The following is a 26,655-nucleotide window of genomic DNA, read 5'->3' as shown; positions in this document are numbered from 1 at the left end:
GCTTGCACAACCCTGAAATGAGTAGGCAATGTCTCTCCTGAGTGCGGGGTTATTGCACACTGGGTGATGAATCCGCTTTTCAGACAACAATAGGGTTTTAAAATTTCCCAAGTAGGTGTTTTATAAAACATCACCAGAGAATGAAAAGTTACCATGTTCTGGCTGCGACACGCGCATTTACAGTTCAAAAGGCCTCTCTGGTGCTGAGCCGGGAGCTGGGCCGTGCCGGGGCCGCGCTGGGCACCTGCGGATGGTCGCCCCTGGCCCGGGTTTCGTGTTGACAGCTCCGCTCCCCGCCGCTCTCTGGGGGCTCGGACCCGCGGCCGAGCGGCCCCGGGGCTCGGCCTCAACCCGCTGGGGAGGGCGGGGAACGGTCACTGCGGAGGGCGGCCTGGGTGCCTGTTGGAAAGCGACGGGCACCGGGGCGGGCAGTCGCAGCCGAGGCGCCGCCGGGCGGCCTGGCCGCGGGCCGGCCCAGCCTGGGCCCCGCGCGCCCGACTACAGCTCCCGGCTGCCGCGGCGCGGCCGGAAGCGCGGCCCGCTGGCGGCGCGCGCGGCTCAGCGCGCGGGATTTGGACCCGTTGGCGGCGGGGCCGGGCCGGGCCGGGCCGGGCCGGGCCGGGCCGGGCCGGGGAGGGGAGGGGAGGGGAGGAGGAGGGTGTGAGGGGAGCGCCGCGCCGCCATGGCCCTGGCGCTGCCGGTGCCCGAGCCGCCGTGGCCGCAGAGCCTGTCCCCGCTGAAGGTGCGTGAGGCGCGGCGGGGCCTGCGGGAGGGCGGCCGGGGGACCTTGGTCCGCGGGTGCGGGGCCCCGCCGGCAGCGGTGGGTGAGCTGGGCTTTCCCTTGCAGGCGGTGGATGACCTGCTGCGGTGCGGGATATGCTTCGATTACTTCAGCATCGCCATGATCATTCCACAGTGTTCGCATAACTGTGAGTACGGCCGCGCGTAAAGATCTTCTTCATCCCATCCTCCCCTCTCGTGTGCTGAGTTCATCAGTGCCAGCTGCGATCGTAGAGGTCGACACAAAACTGTTATTTCCTTTTCACTGTAAATCGGCCTTCTCTCCTGTGAATGATGTATTTTACAGAGGGTCAGTTAATGCCTCACTATTGGCCCGTTGGTTGCAGTTTAAATTTTCTTGAGTTTTAATAAAAAGTGCACAGAAACAGCAGTTTAAAGAAAAATTGCTCGAGTAGGAGCAAAGGTAAGTGGGGCATTTGTGGTAAGTCAATAAATGGGTGGTGAGGTTGCTCCTTATTCTATCCTGTGACTTTGTGGAATTTAGAATTAATGTATTTCACATAAATGCCCCTTGCCATACATTCCAGGGAGTACTGGGGTGGCAGTGATGGGAGTGTGTCTTGGCCCTGTGGCTCCGTTTAAGCCTGACGTCGTTCATTTGGCAGATTAAGGCAGACAGGTAGGGTTGAAGAAGGTGTACTCAGAGAAATTAGGAGTGAATGGTTTTGTTTTCATACATCTTGCCCAGGAAACACAACGACCTTATGGGCCCTATGGGCTTGCAAAATCCTTTTGCACCTGAGATGAGTGACAAAACTATTGAAAAATGTTCTCTGAAAAGGGTTTTATCCTTTAGTTTCAGAGACAAGTCATCATTTGACCATTTATTATTTACTGGCATGTAGAGCAGAGGTTACCAATCTTTTACTTCCTTTATAAAATACGTAGCTCTTATACTTGCAGCTTAGCCAGCGAGGACACTTACCTCTGAGAAGCTCTTTTGGATGAAAGCTGTGAAGCAGCCAGCAACCCTTCCTCATGGTTATGGTTGCAACTTTCTGACAGGACAAACACATGTTGTCTGGATTAATGCATTTAAACACCCCCTATTCCTACAATTCTTCATTTAATAGCTTTCATAATATCTTGAGGGGGGAACAAAATGCAAAGCCATATGGCAGAGAACATTAAGTGTTACGAGCTAAAATTTTCCATGCTGCTCTGTGTGCCTCAGGCTGGTATCTGCTGGAATGTGGTAGCAAAGCAGTTTATTGAAAGCTAGATTAGGGGGAAGTACGTTGCCTTTTCTTGTGTTAAAATCTTATACTTGTTTTGTTCAGAAACTACAGCACTTCCTCTTCCTTACATGAAGGAGGACATTGTAGTTTGGCAATGAAATTTAGTTTAGCTTGGCAAAACTATCACTATTGAAAAGAGCATATTTATGATGGGGGGCACTGGAAGTTCTCTACAGTAGCTGGTGTTACAGCCTGCTTGTGACACAGCTGGGCTCAGAGGCCCTTAACTTTGAAAAGAAACTGTCTACCTTATTTTTTTTTTTTTTTAACAGATTACACGTCTAATTTCTCCCTGCAAATTGCAGAAAGCCTAAGTCTTCTACAATAAATCAAGATTTCTTGAAGTATTTTCTACTCAGTTGTCTCTGTGTAATCTCTTCAGACCACTGGGATTGTACAATTGAAGGAAAAAGCCCTCTGCCATTAGTGAGAAATTATTTGTGAATAGATGAAAATGAAACACGTTTGTTTGCAAAATTTTTTTCTGTTTCTCCTTTTCTTAATGATGTTAATAATCTATTACAGGGCTTCTAAACATTCCTATAATGGTTGCATCTACAGCAAGTTAAAAATTCCTCCTCTGCTTATTCTTGGGTGGCTGGTAGCATTCAGTAGCTGTCTTGACAGTAGTTGTTTAACTTTCACAGTGCTTTAGGTTTTATTGATGTGTCTGTGGCTATAGCTGTTGGAGGGAGCTCTTTTTGTCATCCAGGATTTTCCTTTCTTTAAATCTCTGAAGTTACTACTATGCTTCCAGCTAAGCAGGTTTCAGAATTACTTCCTCATTTAAAAAAACACCTATGGTCTTCGAAGTGTGGTGTGTAAATTGTGGCACTATTGATTTTTCTTGTGCCAAGCTTGTTTTATTCCTCTTTCTTACAACCTTGCTACTTCCAGGTTAAACTCAGTAGAGATTTTTTATTTACTGGCAGTGACTTGTATGCTTTCATTCTGTCATTGTCATTAAGTATCCAGTGATGGTTGTCGGCTTAAATTCATACTTGGGGATTCTCTTCTGTATACTGAAATACGGGGCTGCGGTTGTGTCTTAGAATTAGTTTGGTAGATGCAGTTTTACAGGTGTCTTTGGTCTGTTGGTGCAGGTGGAAGTGACCTCAGTGGCACCATTCAACTCTTGGTGTGTGTACCATCTACAGTAGACAAGAGACCTGTTTTGTTACCCCAGGAATGGCAGGCTGAGACCTGAGCCATGGCAGGGCTATTTCTGCCACAGGAAGAGGAGGCAAGGGGGAGAGAAGAGACGAGGACAGAGAATTTTGAGGCCGTTGTCTTCTCCGCACTGGCCCAGAGCCAGCCCTAGGCACAACCATTAAAGCAAAGAGTTTGTGATTTATTATCCTTCAGCTACCCTGGCTGTGAGCAGCGATGGCTGCAAACGTAGGTCGGCCCCATTGCCTACTGAATGTGGTGGGGTGTCGGATGCTGGTTCAGTTGATTCACATTCATACAGTCAAAGTTTATTTATTTATTTTTTTTTAAATGAATTTCTCCCCCCATATCACATTTTACTATTGGGATGGTTTAGGCCCTGCCGGGACCGGAGACCACGTTGCCGTTGTCCCTCCCCCACCCTCAGCCGGTCAGAGTTGGAAGTTAGGCACAAACTCTGAGGTTGAAATAAGCAAAATATTTAATACAACAGTGTAATAAACAATCTGAACAACAACAATAGCAATAATAACAACAATAAACAGTAATGACAGTAAACAAGACAAAAGATATACAGAGAAATATCGCAGTGAACACAGCCAGCCCGCTGCGCGTGCTCCCCGCGACCAAAGCCACAAAGGAAAGCTTCCCCCGCGCCGGACCTGACCTCAGCATGGTGTGAATAACACGGCTGGAGATCCCTTCCCTCTCTCTGCTGGGGAAACTTAACCCTATCCTAGCTGAACCAGGACAACTATATAATGTAATCTTTGGATAATTAGATGGATTTGCGTTTTTAAGCGTTGAATTAGTGCATTAATGCTCCTGCTGCTTTCCAGACTACACAGAGAGTTTGAAATACATCTGCTTAGGTAGCTGTGGCTAAACGGGTTAAGTGCTGAGACTGACCATAATGATCTAGTAAGCAAATGTCTGTGTTGCTGGAGAGTGATGAAACCTTTTATATCTTGATGTAGTTATGAAAGCTCATAGATAAGTAGAGAAAGTAGAATAATTGCAGGAATTTACTGTGACAAAATGAAGTTTATGGCATATTTCACCAGAGTCTACTGAAACATCCTGTGCTGATGATACAACTTGCTTTTCCTGAGAAACATTTAAGTTGTTTCTCAGTTAGTACTCCAGTGCTGTTTTCCCTCCTTTTTAGCCTTTTCCCTCAACAACAGGTTGGTATTGTTTTGGAAAGGGGAAGAAACACCTGGGAAAAAGAGGGGATAGAGAGTTTGTCTGGGGCCATGCAGGAAGATGGAAGTGATCCAGCATCAGTCATGTTAAAAGAAAGCAGTGGTGGGGGAGTGAGCAGTGCAAACACACTGCTTTTATGGTGGTAGCAGACTAAGGTTTTCTTATCTTGCATTAAAGAAACAAAAGTAAACACCTGCTTTTGACAGAGGGACTGAGATTAAATCTTGAAAGATGCTTGCGTAAAATATGGATTTTTTTTGCTACAATGGTAATCTTAATTCCATGGGAAAATGGTGTATTTTCAATATTGGGGTATTGTGGAATAATTTACATATATTGTACACAAATCGGATATACTAGTAAAGATGTTGAACTGCATTTGGAAGAATGCCTGTTTAAAAATTACGTATTTCCTTTTTCCAGATTGTTCCCTTTGTATACGCAAGTTTTTGTCCTATAAAACTCAGTGTCCTACATGCTTTGTGGTAAGTGTTTTACTTCCCGTCAGCTAATTTTTTTGTTTATTTTTTGGCAAATCTTAGGAGCTTTCCCTTTGGACTATACTAAATAATTAATTCTCGTCATATATTACCACCTTTCCTTCTGGTGAGCAGCTCTTTGGACAAAGTGTGCTCTGACAACTGGAATTCTCCAGTTTCAGAGCTACTCTTCTGTCAGCACAGGCAGAAGTAGATGGAGCATCAAACCTGGCTCAGAGCTTTGTATACAACCTGGCATGAAATATTTAACATTGTCTCCTAATTTGTTAAAATACACCATCATTTAAAACACGAGTGCTGAAATATAAGCAGTTAAATTTTCCGTGATTGAGTGGCCTCACTTCATCTTTCAAGGGATCTTTAGAAGTGTCCACAGGCGACCTAGTCCTGAAAGTCATCAACTGCACTGTGTAGCCTGTTTGGGGATGAGAGGACTATGTTATGTGCCAGGGAGGCGTTTGCCATGAGAATTAGGTTAAATATGAAAAGCACTAGAGGCAGGTTCGGCCTGCTCTGCAGGTGGGTGATTATTATCATCTGACTTGAAGGCCTTTTTTGATTAAAGAACACAGAATGCAATTTATTCTAAGCCTTAATCAGATTTTTCATCTTAAGCCATTTGGGCTTTACTGAACTCCTAAAAATGGTAAGCTGCCTAAAAACAATGAAAGGCGCTTCAGGAATATTGGCAAAATAGAAGTAATTTTCCTCTGTGTTTTTAAAGCATGAACCAGACTAGACTTTTCAAGACTGGAAAACAGAGCTATTTGTAGCTTTGCCAGTTTTTAAGAGTTCAGACAAGCGCAGACTGCTTCATGGTGTACGTTTTACTACTGCATTCGTAAAAATCATAGGTATTGATGTGAGCAAGACTAATAAAAGCTTTGTAAAAAAGAATAGCAGAGAGAGACAGCCAGAGAGATAGAAATCAGAAATTATTTAAAAAGCATGAATTGAATGCACAGAGCCGTCTCATAATTAATATTTTCATTCCATAATCAGAAGATTAACATTTTCCTTCATCCATTTTCATGCCTTGTTGCTTAAGGTTCTTATCACATTCATGGGATCCTTGGTTTGGTTTTCAAAATAATTTGAACTGGGCTACAATGAAGCATTGTTGGAGACTGGATACACTGGGTTTTGTTGCTTTAGCTTTATGCTTCATTTTTATCTATTACCTATAACTTTGCAGACTTACATTTCTCAGGCAGTTATTTTAGTTTGAGATATTTTTCAAGAAAAAATGCATCTTCATTCGCATAGCAATTTAGTGGGGGGTAGTTGAGGCATTGATCCAAGAAACAAATTATTGATCACTTGAACATCTTCTGGGTACTTGTTTTAGTTGCATTTGAATGTTTGGTTTTTTTCCCTTTTCTTTCTTTCTTTTCTTAATAGGCAGCCTCGGAATCTGACCTGAAAAATAACCGGATGTTAGATGAACTAGTAAAGAGCTTTAATTCTGCAAGGTATAGTGTAATTTTATGAATGCTCTCTCTGGTTTGGCAGCTGGAAAGGCAGGTGTGGTTACTTTGCATGACCAGGCTAGAAGTCCTTGTAGAGAAGCAGAGTGAGGAGCAGTGTGAGGACTGAGGGGAAAAAAACTGCCCTGTCACAGAAATGTTGTCACAGATGAATGTTTATGTTTTTGGAAAAATCCTGCAGTTTTCTGGCTGAAGGTTGTGTAAGCTTGTTTTGGTTTTGTTTCTGGTTAGCTGCTGTGTAAGTTACAGTCTCTTCTAACATGTAGGAAGTCAAGCAGATGTGTCGAGATTCTACAGGGAAAATAATGATAATAAAGGTTTTCTTCTAAGATCTTTCCTATGTGTGCTGGGGAAATTCTAAACAGAAAGATTTTGTCCAGTGTAATAGTCTGCTTGCAAGAGATTTCTCTTTGTGAAGTCATTGGATAGGAAAAATTTAAGTATTCAGGGACCACAGAAGTGAGTTTTCCTGGATAAGAGAAGTAATGGAGTATTGTGCTTTCACCTGGATTTCTTACCTACTTTTTACTTCATTTTTTGATCTCCTCATCCCTTTGAAAGACAGGAACAACAGAATAAGCAAGTAAATGCTTACTACAGTAGATACATGAGATTTTTTTTGTATTATCTCTCTGTTTTCTTTTGATTAGAAGCAGCTCAGTGATTTGCTAGGTATTCTGTAGGTATTCCCGTGTCTATGGGAGATAAATACACTGTCATCTTTTTCTCTGAAATTAACTTGGAGCTTGAAATCAATGAGATTCTTGGTTTCATAAGTGATAGCAATATAGTTCAGTTTATGGCTTTGTTTCTTGAGAGAGTTTCTCTGTGATGAAGATCTAATCTTCTGTATGACCACTATTAGATTGAATTGATTTTATTTGAAGAATTGAAATTCTACACTTCCATTATTTTAGCTTGAACTCTGGTGTTTCCTAGTGATAAATGGATTACTTTTTTTTTTTTTTTTATTGGTAATGCCCAATTTTGCAGGGAACAAGCAGTGCTGACTTGGATCCATTATGATATTGGATCTTAAATGTTAAATTCTTTTGACTGCTTTAATGGATTGGTATAAATCTTACCAATCAGAGTAGTTTAATCTTTCTTTTTGTGACTTGGAGTTCAGTCAATTTCTTAACATAAAGTTAGATCAGTCAGACAAAAACTGTGGTGTTGTGTTGTGCACTGGTTGGGGGGTGAGGGGGGGGGAGATCCCGTGCAAGGTTCTTCCTGGATCTCGGTAAGAAAGGCCCAACAACAAATAGGTTACTAATGGAACTGCTTTAATAAGACAGACCCATAAGTGGAATATAGATAGTGAGTAAATCTCACATTGCCTCTGATGCTGGGTACCTTGCATTCGTGCCTCTCAGCCTGGGATTGTGCTTACTCTGCTGATGGCCCTGAGTGTGAGGGGAACAACACTTGCCTGGGGAGTGTTACATGATATCAGTTTCATTAAATCATAAGAGCACTGTTGGTTTCTGCCCTGGCGATATTGGTACAGAACAGATCTTCTGTCTCCCCCCACTCCTTCCCCACCTACTTTGTTTCCTTTTGGCTCTCCCCAAAACAAATCCAAAGTCCAGGGGTTGATTTTTGGAACGTGCTAAGCTCTTCGAGTCCATCCTGACTTGACTTTGAGCCTCAGGTAGTTTTGCGTTTATGGGAATTAGGCCTTAAATCTTTTCAGCAGTTCACAAAATGCAAACACATTTCTTAAGCCTGTAGGGAAAGAATATGTTAATGTTAGTAGCACTTAGCAAAGTGAGCTGTGCTCCAAGGTCAGTGTGTTCGTGGAATGGAAATCAGTCTAAATAGACCTGAGTGCTGATCCCATTTATACTTCTGCTCAACATTCAGCTTGTGCATAAGTGTTTGCAGAATTGGAGCCTTCACAATCGTTCGTACTAAGGGAGCGTTGCCTTGGGAGTCCTGCTTCCTCCCTGTAGAAGTGGTGGACTGATGTTTCACAATAAAAGTGAAGATGTTTCATTGTTCGTTACGTCCATTAATGTTGTGTTCTGTGTGAAAAGGTAGAGGAGCAGTTTTGAATAGGCTGTAACAGGTCTGGATTTGCATTACTCTGCCCTTGTGCTCAGGTACAGGCCAAGGTTCTGAGCAGTGAAGGAGAGAAGGGAGCATGTTGCTCTGACCCATCACACCCACGGTCTGCTGTGAGGGGAGAGCAGCCTTTGCTTAGCAATCTGTGCTGTGCAGGCAGAGTTCATCTCTGCTCAGGCCAGGAGAGCAAGGTGGGCACTGCTATTTGTGCCATCTTTCCTTTATGAACAGTATTTTTGTCAGCTGCAATGAGGCCAGTGTCTTCACAAATAAGTTTTGGGGTTGTTTTGAAATTAATTTCATTGTCCTCTAATAAAGAGATTCTTTTGATAGAATTGTCAGTTTCTGCATCACCCAATTAGAAAATATAGTAATAGAAATTAGAGCTACACTTGCATAAGTAGAAAACTAGTCCTTGCTGAATATGATCTGTGACAGGGAAGAAAAATATGTTTTTACTTTCAAGTTTCTATCTTAGTTTCTTAGTCAGGGTTACTTGACAGCCAGTGAGACAGAGGAATACACACATCCACTCTGAGTGCTTGAGAGAGCAGGTACTGTCGTTTCTAATACACTGATTGAACTTCCCAGCGGAGTGCAGAAGGAATTTCAAGGAGAGAGATTGTCCTTTAGTACAGTCAGGACTGTCTTGTGTGAGCTGTTCATAGGAAGATTCACAACCTCATCTCTTCCCTGGAATTTATTTATGTGGAAGCACTAGATTCCCACCTGCTTTCCCTGCTTCATAGCTGCTTTGGCAAGAGAGAAGTAAATGGACCATAAAATGGGAACTATGATCTCAATGAAGGAGGACATGGAGATTTTTTTTTTTTGTGGGACTTGAAGATCTGAAGAGAAAAAAATTTTGCAAGATGTTTATACTGTTACTAAAGCATGCCTGGCAGGGAGAGGGTGCTGTGTACAGCATGTTAAAATGACCATCCATTTTTAGTTAAACTACAAGAAGCATAACACCCTGTCCTAACCCAAACCAGTGATTAAAGAGGATGGGGCTCAGAGAAGGGTTTGGGTATTGGTTATAACAGTGCATGTTAGGACTCACTAACATCTTGTTGATCTATCTTTCAGCCTGGTGCTGCTTGTGCTCTTAAACCAAAGTCAGCTCTGATGCATTTACAGCTTTTGTGCCAGGAAGGTGAAATTGTATCTGCTAAAACCTTTCAGAACTGAAGGTAGTTTGTGTGAAATTCTTACGAGTGTAACAGATAATGTTGAAAACTGCATGCAGAACCAGAGCTTTTTGTGGCCCCGAGGTTTACCAGTAGAATTAGTTTCTAGCGGAGCTGGACAGTCTGGTGGTGGTAGAGGGTGTACCTCTCTGTAGGCTGCATCCTTTATCTTGGCTCTGCTGTCTGCCTCTGAACTGACCGAATCACTCCCATAACAACTCTCAGAATTTCTGTGATTAATGAGAAATTTGAGTACTACTTCTCTCTGGCATTGAGGGAGGGGAGTAGCAGTTGATAAAGGTACCATGGGAGAGCCCAGGGCCGTGTGAGGAGCACTCTGGCTCTTCCATCCCCGGGGGGGGGCACTGAGTTTGGGGGGCCATGGGTTTGGGGGTCCAGTTGGTGGGGTGCACATCTGGTGGGGCCACTAGATGTCATCACGCAGCCAGTGTAGCTGCTCAGCAGGCCCAAATTACCATATTCTGGGAAAAAACAGGCTGGGACTTTTCTCTCCTCTTTTGAATTTAGTACTAGCATTTTCTGTATTTTCCCACCAAAAGAAAAAAAAAAAAGGACATACGGAGATTTCATGTGTGTTTTGGCAAACAAGTTTTCATATTCTTGTCCGAGTGTTCTTTCCGTTGATTCTGTGCCAAGATCAGATCCCTTCGGAAAGTCTGTTCCTAAGTCTTTATCCTTCAATACGAGGAAAAACTCTGTATGATTATTTGCAGACCAGTGGTGTAATTAAAGCAACCTTTATTGTCAAATTATTGTTAGGATGGATTTTGGGTTTTGTAGTTTTTCCAATTTCTCTCTCTCTATTTTATACCAGATCTTATTTTATTGAGACAACTGTTATTACAGAATCTGAAACTTCTGTTCAGACGATTTCTCCATTCTGGCTGCCTTCATGCAAGTATTAACAACTTGCATTTGAAGTGAGATGGCTTTCTGTTTGGGTAGTCCATCCTGGCAGCTCTGGAGCAGCTCTCCCAAGTTTGAAAGTCTACCCTTTTGTACAGGACACATGGCAGAAATGCTGTGCTTTGTGCTCTGAGCCTGTGGCTGTGCGTCTGCCACTGGCTTCTGCTGCCCATGGGGCTGGCTCCCTCCTTCCAGCCTTTATCAGTATTGCTCAGCTGCCCCTTGTGTGGGCTGGCAGCTGTGTGGATCCAGGCCCACCCCCAAACGGGTGTTTTGGCCGGGTAGCCTTCCCCAGGGAGAGATCAGACTGCTAAAGCCTCTGCTTCAGAGAATTCGAGGCACTGTAAGCTGTGCTATTGTGATACTTCCTGAGAAGGAAAGGCTGAGAAAAAGATACACTAATCCATCTTAAGTCTGGTGAAAAGATAAACTGATGTGAAGTTTGAATTTTAGGAGTATTGTCAGCTAGTATGAACACACTGGGAAATACGTTTTAGGCAGTGAATGCACGTTGTGGAAAAATAAACAGACATAATTGGTGTCTGCAAATAGTAGAAGGTGTTACTTTGTCAGGAGCTCTCAAAAGCAGTAGAAAATACACTGAAAAGATGAGGGAGATCAGTTGTGCTCTCTCGGTGAAGACGAATATAGGCAACCAGCTAATTGTTCTGATATTTTTGCCTTTTGGGGCTGCATCCTCCTTTATTTTATGGGAAAACTAAACTGATACAGGAAATAAACTGATATGATGCCAAATGCATTTATGGATCTGGTTTATGTTATCTGAGCCGTGCAGAATGCTCCTGTGCTGTAGCATAGGATGCTGGGCTTTTGTGTAAAAATGGTTGTTTAACAGCCAAAAGAGTAATATGATAAGACTATGTGTTAACTTTGATTAGCTAATTTAATGGTAGGCTGCCAGTATGAGAACCTGGGGTAGTCTGAAGAAATAGACTTTTTTGCATAACCAAAAAATAAATTCCATGTTCAAAGAGGGGAAAAAACATTTTTAAAAAAGTACATCTTTGGTAGAACACCCAGCTGCATCCTTTTGAGGATTAAGATTTGCCTAAGTGTATTAAGAATAAAAGGCAACTAATTTATTTGCTTTTGAACCTGATTGTAGAATAGAACCATCTGTGATGTGACAAGTCTTCTGAGGCTGTAGTTTGTTACCTTTAAGTTGAAGAATACTGTGTGCTTATTTGCGGTAAAATGAAATACTTTGCCAATTACTGCTGCTTATGGCCATGTTGAGCAGTGATATGCTGTCAGACCTTTCCAATACTTCTGGATGAAATACACCCCGTGTAAACAGCAAATGTGAAGGAGGAGTGGGGCAGGGTTATTTATGTGCCCATTAACAAGCCCCTGCATTCTCGTGAAGTTGATCCTATGCCAACAGTAGCTAGACCACTCTGAGTCTGTGTCAGCCAGGGAATTAACCTCCTTAAAAACTTCCAGTCCATATCTAGGCATGAGCAGACAGAAAAGCATAGCTTTGCTGCGCCATTTAAGTGCACTTGTGTGCACTGCAGAAGGTTGGAGTCCTGGGATGGATGTGAGTTTACACTGACAGTGGTCATATCATCCAGTAATCCAGGCAGTTTAAACTCCAAATCAGGCTTCCGAATCTGGCTGGAATATAACTGCTGCAGAGCGTTGGCTGTGCTGAGCTGGTTGCTAAGGTTGTTCACCAGGAATGTATCTTAAACTGGTGTAATTGTGGGGCTGCCTGGTGCCTTATATGAACTTGCTCTTAAAAGATATATGTACAGACAATTCTTAATTATTTGTCCTTTAGACATGAAAAATTTTTACCTTAAAAGACTGAAAGTTTTTTAAGTAGTTATCCAATACTGCAAAGTCTTTAACTATAAAACCTGAGAGCATAGCTGCATTTCAGACTTCTTATGGGCCTTGTGTCTTCATGAAAGTGCTGTAAGAAATAATTTTATGGCAGTGCACATTCTACAGGTACATCACCCACAGTGTGTCCTGTCCCCCTCCCCCCCCCCTTTTTTTTTTTTTTTTTAAATAGTAATCCAAATTAGTTCAGCTGTTATTTATTCTTCTTGAGTTAAAAACTTTGCAAGTTGAGAACCCACAGCTGTTTTACTTTCACAGGCTTTGTCACCTCAGGTGCACCTCAGGTGCAGTGACTTGTGTTACAGTCAAAGTGTAAAGCTGTGCCATTTAAATAAAGAGCATGTATTTGCTGAGCAGTGGCAGGAGTGAATATCCTAGTGCTTGAAAAAGTTAATGTGTAACAGCTGGGAAGGAGGAGGACTCTTTGGTGGTGTTTGTGGTCTTTGGGGGCTATGCATTCTCATCTGAGGGATACCAAGTGTCTTGGGCAGTTGTAACTTGTCTCCTGGTAGAAGTTAACATCACTGTGTGCCCTGAAGCAGAGCTCTGGGCCTGCAGCTCTGCGGCTGCTACAGTAACAGTGAACACAGTGGTGTGGATTGGAGAGCTGGACGCACAGGGGTGCAGCAAGGCTCTTAGACTCCTTGGCATCCTCAAAAGCTATCCATATTCCTCTCCCTCTGTTGTCCTGATATAAAGAGCAGTGAAGGGAAGGTCCCTCTACCCCACTTAGCAAGTGGGGACAGAGTACCACTTAGGGATGAACCAGTCTCCTCCATTCGTTGTTAGAGACATGCTGCCTTTCCTTTAAGATCTTCCATTTTTTGTAAGCTGCCCCAGTTTGTCAGAGCTTGTAAATGGTGATTTTTTTTTTTTTTTTTTGCAATGGCCTTTTTTTTTTTGGTAGTACCACTGATGATACAGCAGGCTGGGGCTTGGCAGGTGGTGGTTGTGAGGGTGGCAAGTCAGGGAGAAAGTTTGGGAGCACTGGGCAGCTGTGCAGGGTTTGTGCTCCTGGGAAGCTCGATGGGTCACTGGTGTGCAGGTTGCTGAGGGACCATGGAGTGATGAGTTAAAGGATAATGACTGCACGTGTACTTCTGCTGGCTGTTCTTGGCTGGATGACAGGAACTTCACTGTGACTCCCAGGATCTGGAGGACTCTTGTCAAAGTAGTAGTGGGTAAGAGTGAGATGTGGTTTGTCCATTGTTGATGTCAGTTGGAAAGCTGTCCCTCTGCCTGTGGTGATACAGGAGTGGGAGTGAACCACAAGTATGTGGGCAGGCTGTGCCATCTCCCTGCCAAGGATGCCATCTCTGGCTTAACTTACTTTAGATCAAGCTGTATAAAATACATGGTAAAATAAACAGGATTCTGCAAAAAGCCCTGGGTCAGGAGTAGGAATAAAACATATTTTTAAGATCTTACGTAACTGCCTGTGTAGGACAACTGTGACTTTATAATTCCCTGTATTACCTCAAAGCTTTGAAAGTACTAATGTGGGACGGGAGAATAAGCCTTCTGCTGCTACTGTGTTCCTACCAGTAAAATACAAGTTTATTTATTGGAAAAGAGACTTTTGTTTAACTTGCACTTGTACGTGGATTGTAAGCATTCTGGTGGAGACTGAAGTGGGCTGTGCTTTAGGGCAGTGATGTTTCCCCCTTATTTTATATGAGAAAAGAATGGTGGGTTTGTGCTCTTTGGCTGATAATTGATGAAATGTGAATGAAATCCGGGTTGCCTGACACTAAATCTCAAGACCTGACAAGCACGCACTTTCTTGGTGGGGTTCTGCGTGGCTGGGTGGGAGGGAGCAGCTGTGTTAGGGGGACCTACAGTAAGAAGGGGCAGAAGGAATATGGCAGTGCTTTCTGCTAAGCTCTTTGGTTTCAGGAGCCTCTGTCACAGCTGTGTGACACGGTGCTTGAAAATGAATCATCTACCATCTTAAAGTAAGGGGGAAGACTTCTTGTTCTTTATTGCATTCTGTCTCATGTTTTGAGAGGCATTTTATTACATTTGCAAAAGGTAATTTATTTTGTTTGAAAATCAGGCAGATAATTCCTAGGTTCTTTCAAGTGTGGTGAGGCTCAGCTGGTGTGCTCCTGGTTTGTGTGGGCTAGCCAGTTCCTGAGTGCTGCGTGCGAGCAAGGGGGAGAGGGAGGAAGGAATGGAGGAAAAGCTCCATCTGTTTTCATTCTGGTTTCTTCTGAAAGAAAAAGCTAATACTGTCCAATGTAGCTAACTTCATGTTGTCTCCTGGATGCTTCTAGACAACAGCTGTTCAAGCTGGTCTTGGATACTCCACTGATTTCATCTCCATTGGCCTGTAGCAGGCATTCGGCTGGCAAAAGCCACGTTAGGAGTCCTGTTTCTTGGCCTATTTTAAAAGAAGAGGTGCCAGCGATTGACAGTTTCTTGAGTGAGGAAAAAGTTTGTACCTTGACAAAGGCAGACGGCCTGGCAGGAACAGGTCAGAAGATTTTCAAAACTGAGGAACACCATAACCTTTACAGCAGTTTTGCAGAGGATGATGGTAAAGATAATGAAGTGGGATCACAGGAGAGTCCTGAGTGCACCAGAAGTCATGAAAAGCCTTCTACATCTGTGGCAAAAGTAGTCAAGAAAGGTGAGATGCTGAATTTTTGTTTTTGTGTTGTTCTCTTCCCCATGTCTGTGGCTGTGGTTGGCTGTATGCATTAGAGTACCTTCAGTACTCAGCACTCCTCTCTGCACTGCTCTCATCTGCACTGGCATGTTCAGATGCTTCCCATTTAACGGGCTGTGCTTCATTCAGATTAGTGCTTGTGTGGAACAGCTCTGTTACAGGCATATTCTTGATGAGGAAGCTTGGGCTGATGCCAAGTAATTAAGAGTTCAGTGCCTACAGATTCCTTTGCTTTGAGTAACAACTCTGAAAAACAATAGTTGCACAACAGACTTACTCAGTAAGAAATGAAGTCATTTTTTCTTCTCCTTCCCCTTAATGGGTAGACATACAACACTGACATTAATTCTGCTCTCGTATCCTTAAGTGAGCAGAAGCAAAGTATTTTATAATGTGTTTGTTATTTGAGAGTGCACTCACAATCAAAATGATCATGGCCTCACTTTTTGTTAATATTCCTATTCATACGCCCTCCAGAAGAAAGTAATCTGCTTTATTCTTCTGTAATTCTATAGTGATAATATTAATTTATTTTGAAGCATGAAAATGCCCATTTATACTAATCAACTGCAATGAAACGACAGTCCTTTTAGTTTTGACATGATGCAGCCATCCCAATTGACTCAATTAAAAACCTAAATTAAAAAAAAGAGACCATGTAGGAGTACAGCACTGATTCTTACTAGTTTTGTATTTATCTGTTCTTTTGTTTAAAAATTTATTTAGCTGGAACTCTGAAGTTTATACTTATTCTTTAGCTGGGTAAATACTGCTTAAAGATGTAATACAGCCAGAAAAGTAGCCATCTGAAAACGGCATCAACTTAGCCAGATGTTACACTTCCTATTTTTATGCATCAGACTTGCTTGCGTTAGTAATTTGAGACTCATATGAAATGTTACTGCTCATTTATTCTTGAGCAATTGAAATTTTCACTTGCTTACCATTTTATGACCTTATTAAATGGTCAAGCATGCATTACATTGAAATTATTTCCACAAATGCAAAGTAGTTGGTCAAACAATATAAATTAAACTCTTGAAATGAGGCAATGCTGAAGTGGTTTTAGTAAGTATTATTTGTTCCTGTGTTAAGAGTTGAAATGTTAATTTCAAATACATGATAGACTGCTCAGAACTATTGTGTTATGTTACTGTCTCAACTCTTTTTTTTTTTTTTTTTTTTTAAAAAAAAAACCCTTTGACTAGAATAGGATGTCATGGGAGTCAGGAATTGCAAAGCAGTGTTACCAGATAACTCTCAATTCCCACATCATTTTAAAGTGTTTTTCATAGGTGGTTTTTTGGTTTGTCTTTTAAATCAAAACTGACTTCCTTCATACTAATGCAGAGGATGTCAGCTGAAGTCTTTCTTGTTCATTTAAAGTTAGCCTTTTGGTTTTGACCTAATGTGACTGCTAAAGATGAATATTTTAAGTTTGTAGTTTTTGACTGTTTTACAGGTAATGTTTATGGGTGGTTCTTGAAAATGTGATGCAAGAAGAATTCTGAGTTGTGTGGGACCATGCTGTAGGGCATTTGTGAGCCTCTGAGCCCAAGTCACAGAATCTAGTTATCCGTCCTAAGAAATGAGTATGAGGCATGGTTGGATCTCAGGATTCCTGTGAGGCTGAGTTAACTCATTTATTGATAGTCCTGTTGAGAGCCAGAGATTGGGATCATTATGTTAATATGAATAAAGTTCGTGCTATACTGTTTTATGAAAATGAAGCAGCTTCCTTTATTTAGGAGTGAAATACTGCAAAAGTGAAAAACATTCGCATGGCAATATGCTTATGTTTATATTACCCATAGGTTTATGTGTAGTATGTATGTTATAGATTTTTATTATAGATTCCTTTCCTTCTGACTGCAGGGAAGATGTGAGCCATTCTGATGTTACATAGGGAGGGAAAGTGTTCTGGAATGAAAATGAGAGCTAAAAATGAAGAGTCTGGATAGACATGCCAGATCCCTTAAAAAAAGAAACCTGGAATTCTGAATTTTCATTTCCTTCAGTTAACCATTAGTTTTTCAGATGGAAACATTTGTTTGCTGTAATATACATGCTAGTAACTGCCTTCTCCCTTTCCTTCAGTGGAATGTCCTGTTTGTGAGGTTGCTATTCCCGAGCACTACATAAACAAACATCTGGATAGCTGCCTGACAAGAGAAGAGAAGAAGGACAGCCTCAGAAGGTAAGAAACAACTTTAAGAACTTTTATATGTATGTAGCCATTTTTCTTCACTGCTCAAATAAGAAATACTAGTTGATGGGTTATAATACAGTGGATTGTGTTTGTTTCTTGGTTATCTGCTGGATAGATCACTCTAAAATTACTGTATAAATATGATAGTGGTGATTTTCCCCTCTCAAGGAACTATGTGGATTGCCAGCAGAACTACTTTTTGGCTTTTAGTGGCAAGAAAACACTGAGCAATGTTTTAAAGAGTTCAACGCAGGCAGTAAAACAGTCTGTACACTATTCTCATCACATTTCTGTTCACTAGCATTAGAATTCCATTCAGATAATACTTATTCCCATCTTTTACTTGGTGAATGAATTGCTTCCCTCAATTCAGGTGGGCCAAAAGACAATTGCTTCACTAGCTGTCAAGATAAAAAAAAAAAAAAAAGCACCTCACTCTGCTCACTGTGGTTCTTTTCAAGTTGCCTCAGTCAAGGCTGTTGTTACTTTAAGATCTCAATTAAGATCAATGTGTGCCTTTGACTTTATGCCTCCGCCTTAGAATTTGTCACGGTCACCACATTCACTTCAGAAGTGTGGATTTCAGTTTGTTTTACTTACTATCATAAATTTAGGCCATTATTATTTCTAACTGATCAGACTTAAAGAACTGTGAGGGACTTTTACTGCATGCAGTTTTACTGCATGCTTGTATTTCTAATTCCTCTGAACCTTGTATTAGAAAGTAATTTCATGTTAAAGCTTTTATTTTGCCCAGGTGTGCTTAGAATGACATTTGTAAGCTAAAGGACTTTGAAGATGAATAAATGGTAAATTAATATTGAAATCTGATGTTACATTTTAATTTTCATTTGGGATGTTTGTAGTGCTTTCTCTGTTCTTGATGAATGGAAATAAAAGCCAGATCTTTATTTTGTGTCAAGCCCATGTCCCTAACAGAATTTAAAATTTTGCTTATTTTATCTAGACTGCTTGGATCTCAAGAAAGTATCATGCAAGATACTTCTCTGGGACTGGCTATGGTGTGTTAAATGCTGGCTTTTTGACAATGTGCTTGTTTCATGGAAGTGTTGGTCAGGTTTCAGTAACAGCACCTCTCTAGTTCGTCTCAGAGGAATTTTAGCCCTGTTTATTCTCAGATTAGGAACACGTCATGCTATGTTAACAGTTGAGCAGTATTTCAGTGGAACTGATAATTTAATGCACCAAACTTGCTCAGGACTAATGACAACAGGTAAGTGTGGTTTCAAAGAACACTGCATTTCTCAAGGATGGGAAAAAAACCCCACAAACTTTTAAGATTCAAAACTGTTGTGAACTGTTTTCATGTATCTGTCTGCTCGCAAAACTGTCATCACTTTTCTAGGTCATGCTGCTGGTGAATTATAATACATACAAAGCTTTTTTAGGACTTATAAAAGATTTAATTATTCAATGAAATTTTTTATATTACCCAAAAGAATCTGAAAAAAGTCTTTTCCTGAAAAGTTTGTTGTTTTAATACATCTTTTTTTTTGCCAGCTATGCTACAGGGCCTATATATGAATAAATTAATTAACGACAATTTTTGTGTAAGCCTTTTTTTTAAAAACTTTGATATTTATTTTCAATGTGATAAGTGAAAGTGCTGAATACAGTTTTCAAATGCCGCTTGCTTTCACAGTGGAAAGCTGTAATTCGGAGCAGTGTAGCTGAATTTTATTTTGCTGCAGGAAGAAGAGCGTCTAACTAAATGCTGTTCTTCTGTAACTAATAGATTAAGTTGATGAAGATGAGCGAGGCAGTAGATGGATTTCGGTCCCTTTGCTAGCTAGCTTGTATTTTGCTGGGAGGTGTAGGGAAGACTGAGCACATTTGTGCAGGAGGAAACTGTTCTGCTAGTTTCAGATGACAAAAGTTGTATTAGGGCTTGAATTTTCTATGGCAGTTTCCTGTAATTAAGATGTTTTCTCTAGCTATGCCAGGAACATTGAGTTCTTCTAACATAAAGCATTATGAAGGAGTAAGTTTTGGGTTTAGATGTTATTTATCTGAGAGCACTATTAATTCTGTTTAATGCCACTTTCTCTGTTACCAAACTACCCTTCTGTTAGATGGGAACTACAGATTACAGATTGGCTTTCAGGTACATGACTGTCTTTGTTGAAGTAATATTCCCAGAAAGCTGAAAAATCTCATCATTCAAGTTTTGGTTTGCAGTTTTAATGCTTTTAAAGCTTCACCAGCTGATTCAGGTAAGTCATGGCCAGTATTTGGGTAGAAAAACCTGTGTTTCCATAGTCGGAATGCATTACAATTCCTTTCAGGGCAAATGTAAGGCTTGATCCTAATGAAGATGAACAATACTGTGTTTGCTGATGTGGTTCTGAAGCCTTTGATGTAAACATTAAAAACTGAGCTGCAGTACTTGTTACATGAGTAGTGTTTGCATCATTGACTGAAGAAAATCAGACTAGACCTATTGCTTCCTGCACGTTTGAAATTTTCTTTCTGGTGGGTGGAAAAAGTGTTCTGGCTTCCTAGAGCTTGTTCTGTCTTGAGATACACGGTGTAATTGGTTGTGTGTCTGTCATGGCTGAAATGATTCTTTCAGGTATTTCTTAGCAAGAGTGGGTGAAATACCCTGTAAAAATGTGACTCAGTATTTTGATTTTCATAGGAGTAAAGAAAGTTTGTCTCCTTTTCCTTTTGCAGTTCTGCTCACAAAAGGAAGCCTATGTCTAAACTTGTTTACAACTTGCTCTCTGATCGTGATTTGAAGAAGAGACTAAAGGAACATGGTCTGTGTACCCATGGGACCCGACAACAGCTTATTAAAAGACACCAAGAGTTTGTGCACATGTATAATGCTCAGTGTGATTCTCTAAATCCCAAATCAGGTAAGTTAGAAATTCTAGGAATGTTGTTACCATTGCAAACTATTTATATGCATTTCTCCTTCTCTTAGCTCTCAGGGTAGGGATAATGTTGGTTTGATTATTTGAGAAAACTGGAGCTGGAAGAATTAATTTTATAGAAAACAAGATTAATGCAAAAAAGGGAGACTTAGTGAAAACCAGGAATGTGTTGCAATACTCTGGAAGTATCCAGGAAGGATGTACATTTGTTGAAATTCTTTGATACTTCTTGGTTTACTAACCCTGTTCTGAAAATGTTCTATATTTTTAGTGACTTTGCATTTTAACTAGCACCTCCAAATTAGACTCTTGAGGCTTTAGTAAAAAGCCTGGAAATACCTGAGGTTTTTCGTAAGTGAATGGATTATTAATTTATTTTCTGTTGTGAATTTGTTCTCTTCCTCCTATACCCTGAGATTTTTATATTCTTATTGGATTTCATTTCAAAATTAGATTTCTTTTTGGAGATGATAGGTAAGGGTAGAATGAATTAATAAGAAAGTGTTAAAGTTTTGCTGGAGTTTATATCAATTTAGGTGTTTGGCAGCAATTTTATACAATTGATCTCAGACTCTATATAGCATGAAATGGCTGTATGGGATAAGGAGAATGTGTTTTAGCCTCTAATGTGAGTGCAGTATAAACTTCCTTAAACAGCAGTCTATTGTTTGCATGTGCTCAGGCTTAATGCTTGGGAAATGCCCAGGCTGGAACAGGGAGGATGAGATGTGGGTCAGGTTATTTGTGCTGCCTGGCTTTGTAGGCAGTGTGACCATTTTAAAAATCTTGAATAGCATGTATGAGCTAGAGGGAGAATGGTCCCAGCTCATCTTGTTATATTCTATTTTATACAAGATGACAACATGCATCTTTAAAAAAGATGTGTCATTTGTCACCTCTCAATTCAGTTCTGCAAGTGGGACAAGTAACAGCACAAATACACTGACGTGCGTGGGTGAGAGACATCAGATTTATAGCTATATTATTATTTGATTAGAAGCTTATGGCAAACAGTCCCTTTAAAGGAATTTCTGACAGGATTGTCTTCCAATACTACTCTTCTGGGAGCTGCACAGCTGTTAGTGTCCTGGGAATTCTCCTGTAGCGGGTATTGCATGCTCTGCACTAGTTTCAGGATGCAGCTTGACGTCTGCTAGGTCTGTAGTGTAGGTCAGTCCTGCTGCTGGCAAGAGCTGGTTTGTTACCTCAGAGGTAGAGAGATGAGAAATACTGTTCCTCACCCTCAGTGTGATCTCCTTAATTTCCATGTTACTAGAGAGACTCAAGTCCTGAAGCACAAGTTCACAATTTCTTCCAGAAGTTGTAAATAATACTGAATGTCTTTTTGTGTATTGAAGGGCTCAGAAACTGTTTGGGCCAGATAAATTTTTGGTCTCACTGGCAGTGGGACTACTGGGCACTGAGTGAGCGGACAGTGCAGGTAGGGCGGTGAGCTGGCAGCTGAGGAGCCGGTCATGCACCGCTGGGCTCAGCATCTCTGTGGGTCAGACAGCACTGCTGGAGGTGCACAGCTAAACGTTACCTTTGCCATTTGTTGCTTGTCTGTAACAGCAATAATCTGGGGCCAGGGGTGAGAAGTACCCTTTGAGAAGGCTGCCAAACTTAAAACACTGTAAAACCTGCTTAATTCATCAGTTATCCTTTCACAAATTTGACAGTATAGGGGAGTGTTTATTTCAAGTGAATGTTAAAAGCTTGTATGTTGACTCCATGTACGTGTGGTTTTATATGTGATCAGACTGTTGGAAATGCTGAATATCCACAACTACTACTGTGGCATTTCAAAAATATAGTTTGTATATTTCAAAAGTATGTTTTTGGTGTTCAACTTTGTTATTAAACAGGCAGAATCACCAGATGCAGTGCTTTTTGAAAAACAATGTCAGTCACTGAGGAGTATAAATATGAATTTAGCAGCCAAACTTCAGGCTTCTGCTTTTTGAAATCTTGATTTCACTTGCCAGCTCTTGGCCTTGATTGTGGGAGCAGGTGTGTGAGAGAAGCAAGTTTGCAACCAACATTATTTACTTCTTCATTTTGCTCCTTTAACCATTTTAAGAACTTGACTAAGAAGGTTGAGTGTCAAAGTGATTTAGGTGCCAAGTATCACTGCTTAGTTTGTGCCTAAGCACTTCTGAAAATAAGCATAAATGCTTTGAAAAATTGTTTTCTAGGACTTCAGAAAATCTCTGGGATGAGAACCAGCACACAGAGTTAAGATTGTGTTTGACTTGAGCAATACGAGATGTTTAGGACATTTAAGTGTGTAAGAACAGCACTTCTATCAGAATTTCAGTTGCGCTGTGATTTGTGTTAGTTGTAAAAATGTAATGAATCGCTGAGCCCCGCTCCGAGCTCCCCTGGCAGCAGGAGGAGATGTGAAGCTGCTGTAGGTGGTGGGGGGACACTTGTCCATTGGCTGAACAGGAGCAGAGCAGTTCCGAACCACAGTGAGGAGTGGGCTGGCTGGGAGCCGAGGCGGGTCCCGGTGAGGGAGAGGGCGGCTCGCGGGGCTGGGGCTGCACCGCTGCTGTTGCAACAGTGTGGTTGGTGGGAGAGGTGGGTGCTGGTTTGACTGGAGCCTTGTGTCTGTGTGAGGCATGCTAGAATGGATGCAGCACAGAACGGATGGCTCTGTTAGTCCTTGGACGTGCTGGTGGTACTTGGCTCTTGGGGCCATTCTTCGCTCGATGCTGGTGATGAAGTAGCACCAAGTCCCTGTCTATGCTGTTCATCAAGCCAGCTAAATGGAGAGCTTCACAAGGTGTTACAGTCTGCTTTAGTGACTCTGCCCTAAATAGTGAAAAACTTAAAAGTTCTGGCTCAATACCTATTTATAAAGGGTAAATTATTAAACTCACACTTAAGATGCAGACATGCGTTTTCAGTGGTAGCAGTGAACCTGAGGCCACTATATAATGTGAATAGCCGAGCTTCTGAGGAAGCATAGGTGCCTAATTCCTGATTTTGCTTAAACCAGTTTTGAACAGGTTTTGTTCCTTTACAGCTTAATAAGCTTCTGTTCTCAGGCTACTTTACTGTCTAGTGAAAGTGTTTGTTTTAATAAATACCCATAGCTATGTAGTAGCTCTGTGAAAATGAGTAAGTGTAGAAACAGGTTTGTGAAAGTCAATGTCAGAATAAACTGTGCAGGGTCCTGCATAGCTGTAGTTTAAAATCTTAACAAACACAGTGATGTCTGTTCATACGCTTTTGAAGTGTTGAACTTAATCATTAGAGTAGGTTGTCACACACCTTTGGACTGAAGGTTTTGGATATAGGCCTGCAGAGTTTGGTGTTGCCTTGGAAGGTAGTCCTTGGAGGTGAAAGTAAGGTAAACAGTAGATGCCATTATTTTATCTTCCATTGTAAGATACATTAGAAAATGGAAACACTATATAAAAGGAGAGGCCTGTGCACCACAGAAACGCTACAGTGTGCTAGACTAAGGTTCAAAGATGATTTGAAAAGACTGCATTTTCTCACGAGTTAATACAAAGGAGGTGACAGTACTGGCTGGGGAGGTGGCTGAGAGCCTGCTGATGGCAAACACTGCGGGGCTTGCAGCGAGGATCCTCAGCCTGCAGCTCCTGACCTTGCCCCCAGTCCCGAGTGTCAGGCACTGCCTGTACTGCCGAGGTGCCATGGATGGGAGCCCTTCCCCTGTGTGAGCAGACACCTGCCAAGCACTGGTGTAAAACCATCCCCTTTGGATTTGCTTGTGATCGGGCTCCGAGTTTTCGCTGTTGGAGAGCTAATTCCCGTTTGTATCTTGTGATTGAGATTCATGGCAGTTTCATTCAGTGCTGTTATATGTTTTCATTTAACAGCTCCTGTTTTAGTCATCCCTTCTTTGTATTTTCAAACAGTTGCAGAAGTTGTTAAAGAGCTGGAGAAGAATGAGAAGATTCGGGTTCAGCTTGAATGTAATAAACCAGGTGAAAATGTAAGCTAATTGTCTTTGTTCTCAAAGAGGGGGGTGGCTAGGAGAAATTGCAGAGTGGGCACTGAACATGTTTGCCTATCATTTTATTATGGGAATTCCCAGGTTGCATGTTGGAATTTGCATATACCATCTTATAATCTACATGATTTTCTCATGCCACTCATTTGTTGTGGGCAGTTCTTTGTGTACTGCTGATGTTTCTGTGCCCAAACTATTTAATGTATTTTTGATTGCAGTAAAAATTCTTGAGAAATGTTCACCTTGGTCATGTTGGAGGATTTTGACCCTCCATGGCAGTGTGGGGAGTATTTTGCTTCCTAGAATTCTCTAGGATTTAGCTAGCAAATTCCTTGCTTCCATATCAGCAATAGTTCCTGTTCTTTTCCCATGACATATGATATTTTTGTGACTTTTGGAGCGTGTTTGTTGCACAGTATTAGGAAATACTTTATGGTTCACACATGCTGGGTGTTATATGAAGTGGCCTGGCTTAGTCCTGTTGACTTTGTGAAAGCAAAGCAAGACAGCATGTATACATTAAATACACATTACTGTCTGGATGAGGTGGTAAGAGCAGGTGTGGGGAAAAACAGACAGCTGATCCTTCTTCCAGTTTTAATTCTCTGGTTTTAAAGTATGTAGTTTTATCATCTTTCTGTGAATAAATATTTGTGTGATTTTTGTAGAACTTGACCTTCACAAAGGACCAGACAGAGGAAGAAATAGATGAGATCCACACTGTTTATCGTAAGTAATATGCAAGTTTCACTTTATTTAGTTTTTAAATTCACCTTATTTTCCTTTGTAATAAAATGTGCACGCAAAAGTGACACTTTCCATGTGTGTGTGCTCCCCCTGCCTCCCGTTTAATAAATCAAAGCTGGAAGTTCTCTGTTTGGGCTGAAACTTCCTCTTTGAAACTCAGTCTCTGTTAAGTTCTGCTGTTTGACAAAACTCACTGCCTGGGCTGGGTAAGATTGAGATGGAAGCTGATGTCCTCCTTAGCACATCTCCACTTATGCGCTTTCTACTTAACCTTCTTCATGGTCCTCCCATGTCTGTTAGACATAAAGAACAGCAAAGTGGAGTTTTTCTGTCTCCTGCACTTGATGGCTTCCCTGGGAACCCTCAGGGAGAAATAAGAACCAGAACTTCTCTGAGGGGACTCCCTGGGACCCCGGCAGCGCTGGGTGTGTATGCCAGCACTGTCCTGTTGAGTGGTTGGGTGCTGGCTGGCACGTGGAGGGTGAGCTCTGTTTCAGCATCCTGCACTGCCTGAGACTCTCCCTGCAATTCTTACGATGCTGGCTTTGAAGAACAGAAGAGCAGTTGTGACTGCAGTGAAGGCTGATGATGCTTTGCTTTGTGAGACTTCATCCTTCCTTGCTCCAGGTTTTTTGGCACGTTCTCTGAGAATAATCTGAATTATTCAGAGGTTCATGTAAATTGGTTAGTTAGTTTGTCAGTTCTATACTTTGCTAAAACTTGGGCTTGCAGCATATGAATCTGCATGTATCAAGTCACTCACTGATTGTAAAAAAAAAAAAAAAAAAAAAAAAAAAAAAGAACCTTATTACCCCCTGTGGTGCCCCTGTGAACAATGGCATGCACTCCTGAGTGTTCTTAGATATACAAAATTTTCTCAGCCTCAGGTTTGATGCTGTTTTCTCCCTTTTTTGGTTTCTGGGCACTGTATGGCTGCTGCTCTGCAGGCAGTTCTGCCTGCACCAGCCTGGCCTGGGCATAGCTGGACCACCACAGCAGGAGGCATCTCTGCCAGCAAAGGAGCCTGCAGAGCTGGCAAGGTGGTGTGAATGCTGGCTGTCTCGGGCCTGTGCTCACCGGTATACCCAGTATACAGATACTGGGTTTTCCTATTACTCAGGATATTCCCTCCTCCCCTACACATTTAATGATTGGACATTGGCTTTATTTAAAATGCACTTGTATCCTGGGTGGTGGTTGGTCTTCCCAAGTCCTCTAACTCATCCTGTAGCAGATAAGTTTGCATGAATATACTCTTAATATACCTTATTTTTCAGGTTTGCTGTCCAGTGCAGAGTGACATTAAATGACAAGCAATGTAGCCTGAAATACTTGATGGCTGCATGTTTCTTCAACCATGTGTTTTTTACACTTCTGCAGTTGTCAGTGGCCCTTACTGCTAAAAAGTATGTTTTAGCTGAGCCAAAAATGCTTTTTTCCATATTTTATTTGTATGCTATGATTCTCAAGTCATCTAGGGTTTCAGAGTCTACTCACATTTGCTCCCTTCCTTCATACCCCTCTCCACAAGCACTCGGACGTTCATGTCTCCTTCCTGCATCCTCTTCTACTTTCCACCCCTGTCCAGCCCTGTGATTCTGAAGCAATCTCTTAGAAAGAATACTCTGCTCGTTTGGTTGACCTCTTGCCCTCCATCCTGTGCATGCAGCTGGGATTCAGTGCAAACTGGG

General features: G+C 41.6%; 1 protein-coding gene across 2 annotated transcripts in view; it reads left to right on the top strand.

The window, feature by feature from the left end:
• The first annotated feature begins 654 nt into the window (after positions 1-654).
• RAD18 (RAD18 E3 ubiquitin protein ligase) overlaps positions 655-26,655 on the top strand; it is a 63,523-nt gene continuing 37,522 nt past the window's right edge. For both annotated transcript variants that reach the window (XM_074914608.1, XM_074914607.1), the window contains exons 1-9: positions 655-742; positions 848-929; positions 4,839-4,900; positions 6,317-6,387; positions 14,732-15,087; positions 17,224-17,323; positions 20,030-20,214; positions 24,123-24,199; positions 24,886-24,946. In XM_074914608.1, the coding sequence (XP_074770709.1) occupies positions 683-742; positions 848-929; positions 4,839-4,900; positions 6,317-6,387; positions 14,732-15,087; positions 17,224-17,323; positions 20,030-20,214; positions 24,123-24,199; positions 24,886-24,946 (1,054 nt within the window). In that variant the 5' untranslated portion in view covers positions 655-682. The remainder of the gene's footprint in view (positions 743-847; positions 930-4,838; positions 4,901-6,316; positions 6,388-14,731; positions 15,088-17,223; positions 17,324-20,029; positions 20,215-24,122; positions 24,200-24,885; positions 24,947-26,655) is intronic.

This window comes from Athene noctua, chromosome 10 (genome assembly GCF_965140245.1).
Source record: "Athene noctua chromosome 10, bAthNoc1.hap1.1, whole genome shotgun sequence".
NCBI classification, from domain to species: domain Eukaryota; kingdom Metazoa; phylum Chordata; class Aves; order Strigiformes; family Strigidae; genus Athene; species Athene noctua.
The sequence above is the reverse complement of the archived record's forward strand: the minus strand, read 5'-3'. Positions and strand labels throughout refer to the sequence as shown.